The following is a 9,865-nucleotide window of genomic DNA, read 5'->3' as shown; positions in this document are numbered from 1 at the left end:
TTCCAGTATGGATGTTAATACGAGCAAACAAATCCCAGCATACTTAGGTGTTGTCCATTTAGGTAGATAATACTTTATTTGTCCAAATGGGAAATTTAGCTTTTACAAAACAACAAGTAATTTAAAATTATTGACATCTTCAACACTGTCTTGGTTTTTGTGAGTGCCACCATTATGTGGTGCGGTTGCCACCAAATTATTATGCAGTTAATATGTTAATGTGCCACATGTGACATCTTAATTGTGAAGATCAGATATTTTGGGTTAACTGAGATTTGGATAACGATGTAAACTTTGCATGTATTTGTTTTTCTTTATTTCCTGGCATAAAGATTTTGGTTTTTGTTGTGGTGAAATGATCATTTAGAACTCATGGTTACAAACCCAACATTTTATCTCTCTATTATAAAAGAAAATCCTGCGACGAGACGTGATCTTGAAGAGAGACACTTCAGAGAGGCAGAGACACTTTCACTTCCCACGACACGGTCAAGTCACGTCATACTGACATCCATTGGAAGCATGTTCCCGTGAGACAGTGAGCTAGGCAACTCACGCCCTACTTACAAACATTGTCAAACAAGATCACGGTCATCTAACCTCTAAGTTGTTGCCCTGCTCGAATTAAAGCTACGACACGTTTAATCTCGAAAACACCACAATTTGGTCAAGGTGTATATTTATGATCACGGAGAAGTGCTGCAACATAGAATCGAAAGAGTTAAACGATCGGACATATTAGAAATTCTACAGCCAATAATGGATACAAATCCATACGTCCAAAAGTGTTGCACTTTACACAACATTTATATACAGAAAACACGGGCAAAGAAATTGTCTTGGATTTCTGTCTGAATCCAAAAGATCACAGTCGCATTTATAATAAACCAACATGTGACGAATTGTCCGCAATAATAATTTCGAAAGACGAACATATCAAAGACAGAGTAGATATTCGTGTATATCCAGAGGCAAAGCACGGTTCGTCATTTCAGTCAAGTACATCGCCACATTTAGCCACATGCCAACCCTTTACTCTTTCCTTTGCTTTTCCAAGATGGCGAAACAGGATGGTCGTACAATATGAAACAAACGCATTCAGAAAAACGAATAACACCCACGCAATATTTTGGGTCCAAATTAGCGATACATTCCCATGTATGTAACCCACTTCTATCATCTCAACGTCTATCGCAACATTACATTATTAATGCGTTTGTGAAAGTCAATCGTCTCTTCTTTATTAAATCAAATCAAGCTAAACTTAGAACGGAACATGTGCAAGGTCTCATTGTTCATGTTCAAAATTTAAATATCAATAGTTCAGACAAATTCAAAATAGGTAAAGCGGTAATATTACCATCATCATATCAATGTAGTTCAAGAGCATTGCTACAGTTATATCATGATGCAATGCCAATATCCAGAACTATCGGTTGGCCAGATTTATTTCTTCTTGAGAACAATGCCACTGGCTACATCGGCTCTGGAGATTCCCACTTTCATAAGTAGATTGTTTTATCAGAAAGTCTTATTTTTATTGAATGAACTAGACACGGTGTTCGAGCAAGAAGGAGATCTTGATATGCCATTTGTATTAAAACGTTTACAGTTTCCCGTGAGAATACCTTTTGCAATGACAATTAACACATAACAAGGATAAACATATGAAAAGTCAGTTTATTTATAAGAGACAAAGAAACAATATTCACTAACGGCTAGTTGTACATTGCATTATCATTCTGTTAGACCAAACAAGGAATCAAAATTCAATGCAATCTTGAAGAAAAGTTTATTCCAAATATTGTTTTTACTGAAGTTTTAAAATAAAAAGTGAACATAATGCATATGTAACAATTCCCATGCATAAAAAAAACACTTTAAATTGTATTTCCACAGGACCAAACCCAGTGGTTAGCGAGCGAAGCGAGTCGGGGGCGCAACCCCCTAGTCTTACACACTTTTATTCCTATTTCCTTCCATTTGAACTTCATATAATTCCATTTGCACTATATAAACTTTTTGAGTGACCTGGGCACCAATATTCCTGGATTAAATAAATGTTTGGCACATTAAAACATTGATGTACCAATGGTGGTAGTGTCTCACTTTGGGAATGTTTTTAGCCCCCTCCCTGTTAGCCTCTTCTTGGGTAAAGTTTCATCCTTTTGTTGATGCTCTGTATCCAGTTTCTCTTGGGGTGGTTGTCGACAGTTCAACTGAATTATAAAGCTAATAACAACGCTCAAAAAATGGTATCCCTTACAAAGTTAGTGAATTGGATTGTGTAAGAATTAGAGTTTAAGTTTGAGACACGAGAGAGAGTTACCTGAACTGTACTGATTCACTGGGTGTTGAAATGGACGATTTATGTGCTGCCTGTCCATACGCACGCCTCCTCCAACAGTCAAAATGCTGCAAGAAGGGGAAAGTCTTGGATAATATCCTAATAAAGTCTTTTCTGAGGAAGATGTACATGATTGGGTCCAATATGCTATTCAGGCTGAGCCATCCTAGAGCTATTTGACAGTAGATAAAAATCGAAGATTGGAAATTACAGCTGTCCTGCAGAATGAGAATGCCAATGTACTTAACATAATATATGATGTGGTAGGGCCCAAAGACTGCAGTAAATATAATAATGATCAGCGAAAGCAGGCTAGTAATTCTTTTTTTCTCTTCATCTGACATTAACATTACTTTCCTCATGTTTCTCCCTGTTGCTTGGTACATGAACAAAAGAAAAATGAAAGGCAAGACAAACGTTGTGGTCATGGCAATCAACTGAAATATGGCAAATTTCTTCTGTGCAGGATAGTTCTCCATACATCGAATATTTTGATCCTCTTCAAAGCCGAAGTAAAATGCTCCTGAGGTAAACAAAGAAACGAGTCCCCACAAAGCCAAGCAAACAATCCAAGACTTCCAGAGCTGGCGCTGATTGCGAAACCAAACTGGGTGAGAAATGGCCAAATATCTCTCTAGAGTAATACAGCACATGAAGAAGATACTGACAAACAAACTTACGAAGAACATGCAGCCAATGAGACTGCACAACACCCTCCCAAAACGCCACACATGACCATTTCTGTAATAAACTATCCAAAATGGCAAGGTGCAAATTTGGACGAGGTCTGAGATGAGCAAGTTAAACACATAAATTGGGAGAGTATTTTCTGATTTCATTAGACGATACAGGCCATGGAGGGCGAAGCAGATTAATGGGAGTCCGGTAATGAAAACAAAGCCATACATCCCCGGAAGAAAGATCGAGTCAGACAGGGAGCTGTAGCTACATCTGTTTGCTGATATGTTCATGTCTGCCATCTTAAAATCAAGATTTGCACTCTTGAAGTCCATCCGGCTTATATCAAAACTGATTAAGTTATTCACAGCTGCCTGGTCTTCAATGAATTCCCTGGAAGAAAAAGAGAGAAATTAATAAATAATTAAACAATTATGTATATGCTGTATATATATATATATATATATATATATATATATATATATATATATATATATATATATATATATATATATATATATCACGAACAAAGCACAACTGAAACATTTTTTCCCATTTTTGATTACTGGTCCTCCTGTATTTAATATTTTGTAAGGCTTCTGATTGCCAATATAACCACACTGAGTTTTACAAGGTTGTGGGATACCAAGTAGGGAGTCTTGAGACCATCCCTCTTTACAGAATCTCTCTAGATCATCCGGGTTCCCAGGGTCCTCCTTTGTGCACTCTTCTCTTCAGCTCATCCAACAGGTTTTCATTGGAGAGTAGGCCTGGGAACCGAGACAGCCATAGCCAAAGCTTGAGTTTGTGTTTCTTTTGCCATTTTTGTGTTGACTTTGCCAAATGTTTTGGATCATTGTCCTGCCGGAAGATCCAATGATGACTTAAGTTTTAGTTTCCTGGCAGAGGCAGCCAGATTTAAATTTAAAATCCCCTGGTATTTCATGGAGTCCATGAGGCCATGTACCAGCCCACTTATTGTGTTTGTTGACAAAAATCATCTTACCATAGAACACATTTCCAATCAAGGTTCCAATAGAGTTTAGCAAATTCCAAGCACTTACGTTTGTGGTTAAATGACAGGAAAGGCTTCTTTCTGGCATGCCTTCCAAATAATCACTTGGCATGGGGGTGGCATCTGATGGTAGTTTTGGAGACTTGGTGACTCCAAGATGCTACTTTTTACTTTCTCATATACAAAGTATAGGGAAAGTATTATAGTCATCCAAAAATTAAATCTCGAGGTTTTGATGAATCTCAACATTTTAGACCTCCTTGACTTTCTCATATACAAAGTATAGGGAAAGTATTGGAATCCTCCAAATATTCCATTTCGAGATTTTGATGAATCTCGATGTTTTAGACCTCCGTGAGTTCGAAAATACCATTTTTGCAATTATGTCTGTGTCTGTCTGTGTGTGTGTGTGCGTGTGCATGTTGACTTTAAAATACTGCTTATGGTTTACAAAGCCTTAAGTAATCTTGCTCTATCCTACAGTGTATATCTCGGAATGCCTTTCACCTTACACTCCAAATCATATCCTTAGATCTTCAAATGAGTGTCTGCTTATAATTCCAAGAGCTAAACTTAAAAGATGTGGTGAGGAGGCCTTCTGCTGTTATGCACATAAAATCTGGAATATCTTACTGATAGAAATTCGCCAGGCTAATATAGTTAAACATTTTAAAAAACTGCTAAAAACACATTATTTTAACACGGCTTTCTCATAGATCTGCACCACCACTGATCAAAGCACCGTGATGTCCTTACATTGATGGATTAAAGGCCAGAGGTCCACATGACCATCATTATCTAATTCATCCATGTGAAGCCTTAAAACCATGAGGACTGATTAGATCATAGGTAGAATGCCAAGTGGGGGCTGGGTGGTCTCGTGGCCTGGAACCCCTGCAGATTTTGTGTTTTTTTTTATCCAGCCCTCTGGAGCTTTTTTTTTTTTTCTGTCCTCCCTGGCCATCAGACCTTTGTTATATTCTTTGTTAATTAGTATTGCCTAATTTTTATATTTTTTCTTTTTTCATCTTATAAAGCACTTTGAGCTACATCATTTGTATGAAAACGTGTTATATAAATAAATGTTGTTGTTGTATGTAAACATGATAACTTGAGTACGCTTTATGTAGGTCAACCAAAGTTTGCATACAAGTATTAGGTACAAAACGTAGATTTCTATCAATTTTTGGGCTTTTTCCACTAACCGGAAGTGGTACTTTACCATTTATTCATGCAGCTGCAGAACCTGATTTATTCAACTTTACTTTTATAATAATTGTTCAATATATTATTAATTTGATTTGTTGTTGATGGTTCTTTAATGTAATATAAAAATATACTGCTCAAAAAATTAAAGGAACACTTTTTAATCAGAGTATAGTATCAAGTCAATGAAACTTCTGAGATATTGACCTGGTCAGTTACGTAGCAGAGGGGGTTGTTAATCAGTTTCAGCTGCTTTGGTGTTAATGAAATTAACAACAGGTATACTAGAGGGGCAACAATGAGACGACCCCCAAAACAGGAATGGTTTAACAGGTGGAGGCCACTGACATGTTTCCCTCCTCATCTTTTCTGACTGTTTTTTCACTAGTTTTGCATTTGGCTATGGTCAGTGTCACTAATGGTAGCATGAGGCGATTCCTGGACCCTACAGAGGTTACACAGTTAGTCCAACTTCTCCAGGATGGCACATCAATACGTGCCATTGCCAGAAGGTTTGCTGTGTCTCCCAGCACAGTCTCAATGGCATGGAGGAGATTCCAGGAGACAGGCAGTTACTCTAGGAGAGCTGGACAGGGCCGTAGAAGGTCCTTAATCCATTAGCAGGACCGGTATCTACTCCTTTGGGCAAGAAGGAACAGGATGAGCACTGCCAGAGCCCTAAAAATGATCTCCAGCAGGCCACTGGTGTGAATGTCTCTGACCAAATAATCAGAAACAGACTTCATGAGGGTGGACTGAGGGCCCGACATCCTTTAGTAGGCCCTGTGCTCACTGCCCAGCACTATGGAACTCGATTGGCATTTGCCATGGAATACCAGAATCGACAGGTCCACAACTGGCGCCCTGTGCTTTTCACAGGTGAGAGCAGGTTCATCCTGAGCACATGTGACAGACGTGAAAGGGTCTGGAGAAGCCATGGAGAACGTTATGCTGCCTGACCAGTTTGGTGGTGGGTCAGTGATGGTCTGGGGAGGCATATCCATGGAGGGACGCACAGATCTCTACAGGCTAGACAACTGCACCTTGACTGCCATTAGGTATCAGGATGAAATCCTTGGACCCATTGTCAGACCCTATGCTGATGCAGTGGGACCTGGGTTCCTCCTGGTGCACGACGATGTCCGGCCTCATGTGGCGAGAGTATGCAGGCAGTTTCTGGAGGATGAAGGAATTGATACTAATGACTTTCCCCCATGCTCCCCTGACCCAAATCCAAAAGAATACCTCTGGGACATTATGTTTCAGTCCATCCAATGCCTCAAAAAAAGCACAAAATAATGCATAATGCAATGTAGCACATTAAGGCAAAAGGAAATAACTAAAACTTGTACAGGCTTGCCTGTGATGGTGGATGATGGCAAACCACAACTGATGCGGTGATGTTATTGTACCAAGTATTATTAAATGCTCCAAACTAAAAATAACCATGCTAATGATCAGAAAATATACTGTAAATGTGCTTTTAGGGAAATTCTAAACATAAGGCAAAGAAAAAAAGAAGGCTCAAAACAAGCAAACCTAAACAGAACGGCAAAATAAAATCAGGAGTCAAAATGTCTGGCCAGAGAGCAAAGCAGAGTCCTGGCTCTCTAACTGTTATTTCCCTATATAACTACTCTCGAAACAAAGACACCAGCTGTTTTGGGTTTTATCTACAAAGGAAGTGGTCATTACCTTTACTTATTTGGCTGATGCCTTTATCCAAAGCGACTTACAATATTTGAGATACAATTGGTTCCATTTCTTTTCTTTTTTTCCAATTGGATTACAAGCAGGTAAAGTGACTTTCTCAGGGTCAGACAGTGTTAGTGGTGGAATTGGAACCCACAACCTCAAGTTTTGAGGTCTAAAGCCTTAACCACGGTGCCACACTGCCTGCCTGGTTCTATAGTGGCCCAGATAAAATGTAGAAAATGGGGCTGGTATCCATCACGTAAGAAATGCTAAAAAAAAAAAAATATTTATATATATAGTAGCAATGATGAATATGTAAGAAAATAAATCAAAAATAGGTTCGAATTTTGAAGAGTGTAAAAAAACATGCTTCACAATAGTATGACCTGTTGGTTTGTCTCTAGTCTTCTCATACTTTCAGCTTCTGCCTTGCATTGACCACCCTGTTGTGGGTGAAGAGCACTTTATAAGGAACTGAACTGGACACTGAATATTTGACAGCTCCAGCCAGCCTGAAGTAGAATAGAGCAGGATAGAAAATTGTAAGAACCGCTCCTTAAAGATGAAGGGGCATTTGAGAAGGTTGCATTCCAAATGCAAAGGAGAACAGTTGGCCCTTTAGTTTCCTGCACTTTCTTCAGCACTCTGTCACAAAGATCTTTAGGGAGGATTACTGGACTGAGAATGCTGACTCAGAAGGAAGCAAACATTAAAAAAATATGGCTTATCATCTTTAAGGATATTTCGAAACCTGATCACAACAGAAATGCTGATAAGAACAAACTTTATAGAGAAGGTGAGGTGAAGTTCACAACATCCTTTGCTATTTTCAGTGTGATCTTCAGTCCCTGATGTCAAGCTGAATGATGAAGAGTATTAACTTTAATAACATCAGACTGTTTCTGCTAAATGGGTTGACTAGGTAAAATGTAGATACATATTATACTTATTTATTTATATATATATATATATATATATATATATATATATATATATATATATATATATATATATATATATAATTAGATCTGGTTGTTCTATTGTCATCTTTAAAGTATAAATGTATACATACTGTATTTTAATTAGAGAACCTTTTTTCTGATAAGGGTGAAGGTTTGTTTTGCACTTTAGTGGTTGCATTTTGCTTAACAATACCTGGTTTATTTTGTATTTAGTATTCTTATATTTATTAGAAATTATCATAATATTAATTAATGATAATAATCCAGGCGGCACGGTGGCACAGTGGCAGCACTGCTGCCTCGCAGTAAGGAGACCTGGGTTCGCTTCCCGGGTCCTCCCTGTGTGGAGTTTGCATGTTCTTCCCGTGTCTGTGTGGGTTTCCTCTGGGTACTCCAGTTTCCTCCCACAGTCCAAAGACATGCAGGTTAGGTGCATTGGCGATTCTAAATTGGCCCTGGTGTGTGTGTGTGTGTCCTGCGGTGGGTTGGTGCCCTGCCTGGGATTGGTTCCTGCCTTTCGCCCTGTGTTGGCTGGGATTGGCTCCAGCAGACCCCCATGACCCTGTGTTCGGATTCAGCGGGTTGGAAAATGGATGGATGGATGAATAATAATCCAAGTAAATGTGTTACATGTTTGTTTTTGTTGATTAATCTGTGGAAAGCACATTGAGTTGCATCCTTCATCTTGTCCAGGATGCTTGTCCTTCCTTCATGATAGATAGATAGATAGATAGATAGATAGATAGATAGATAGATAGATAGATAGATAGATGTGCTGAGTTTGAATTAGATTAAATGGGTTAGAAGATATTTTTTCTCATTTAATAAGTTTTGTAACCAGCAATATTCAAAAGAGAAACAAATGAATAACTTGATTCATGTGGTAAGCTTAGATACATATCCGCATGACATGTCTAATGTTTAAAATAAACCCTTTCTTGTTGAAAGCATTATTTTCATTGTGTGTTTAGTTTCCTGTGTAACTCTTTTTTTGCTGCACTCTGTATTAAGAAGGTCAGCTCTGTCAGCCAGTCTAACATGCTTTTATTTAGTACTATACTGTATGTCCTTCATTATACATACACACTTTCCCTCCATTCAGTACCCTCCTTCTCTATTTATAAAAAATCTTTTTGTCAATGGAACTTATACCTAATTTCTATTCACTTTCTCTTCTCCAGATAATTATAGAAATTTTAAAAAATAAGAGAATAATAGAATCTACTTACGTTCATTTGTCCAGATTGAGGAGAAAGGCTTCTTGTGTGATGTATCACTTGGTATTTTCCTCCACCATTAAATTTATGCCACAATTATGCTGTTTCCTAGTTTCTACTCTATGCCATGTTTACAACATCTGTTCCATCTTTTCTTGTCCTCCAGATCTTGCACCCTTGCTGGTGCGTTGGGTTGGGTGCCTGACCCTCTGGCAGTGACTCTGCTTGACTTGCTGTCTGCCTACTTTAGCTCATATGCATCAGATCCCAGTTACTACTGTACTGTTCTGAAGTGACAGGAAATAATGTTGGGAGGGGGTAGCGTAACAGGGCGGGCCAGACGACTGTATTAGCAAGCAGTGTTTCATTTCCAATCATATGCTATGAAAGCAGTCAAAGCCATGGTATGCAGCTCTGCATTCAACAGCATGTCTTTGTCATATTCTTTTTATATCTTGCGAATGCATCCATTCTTCTTCAAAGTCATTTTGTAGTGATTAAGGTTCCTGAGGAACTGCAGCCAGTGGTGGATCTACTATGAAACTAATGAAGCTTAAGCTTTGGGGTCCCAGAAGAGATTTTAGTCCACATTGTTTAAAATTTTGGGTGTCTGCAGTATGAGAAGGTTTTTTTTAAAAATAATAATATAGTGTAATTTAGTACACAAACCCTGAGATGTAGTGGGTACATTTTTTTTATAAATTTATGGTGATCTGTCATGGAACTATCCCATTGAAGAAGATAA

The 9,865-nt window shown here is 38.3% G+C and overlaps 1 protein-coding gene across 1 annotated transcript; it reads right to left on the bottom strand.

Annotated features, from left to right (window-relative positions):
• Positions 1–2,108: 2,108 nt before the first annotated feature.
• LOC127527893 (G-protein coupled receptor 4-like) lies at positions 2,109–9,331 on the bottom strand. Its single transcript, XM_051928046.1, has 2 exons — positions 9,133–9,331; positions 2,109–3,418 (listed from the first exon to the last, which is right to left on the bottom strand). The coding sequence occupies exon 2, from the start codon at positions 3,358–3,360 to the stop codon at positions 2,326–2,328; it is 1,035 nt and encodes a 344-aa protein (XP_051784006.1). The 5' UTR covers positions 3,361–3,418; positions 9,133–9,331; the 3' UTR covers positions 2,109–2,325.
• Positions 9,332–9,865: the final 534 nt, after the last annotated feature.

Source organism: Erpetoichthys calabaricus, chromosome 5 (assembly GCF_900747795.2).
Source record: "Erpetoichthys calabaricus chromosome 5, fErpCal1.3, whole genome shotgun sequence".
Taxonomy (NCBI): Eukaryota; Metazoa; Chordata; class Cladistia; order Polypteriformes; family Polypteridae; genus Erpetoichthys; species Erpetoichthys calabaricus.
Note: the sequence above shows the minus strand (reverse complement) of the source record. Positions and strands in the feature narration are given on the sequence as shown.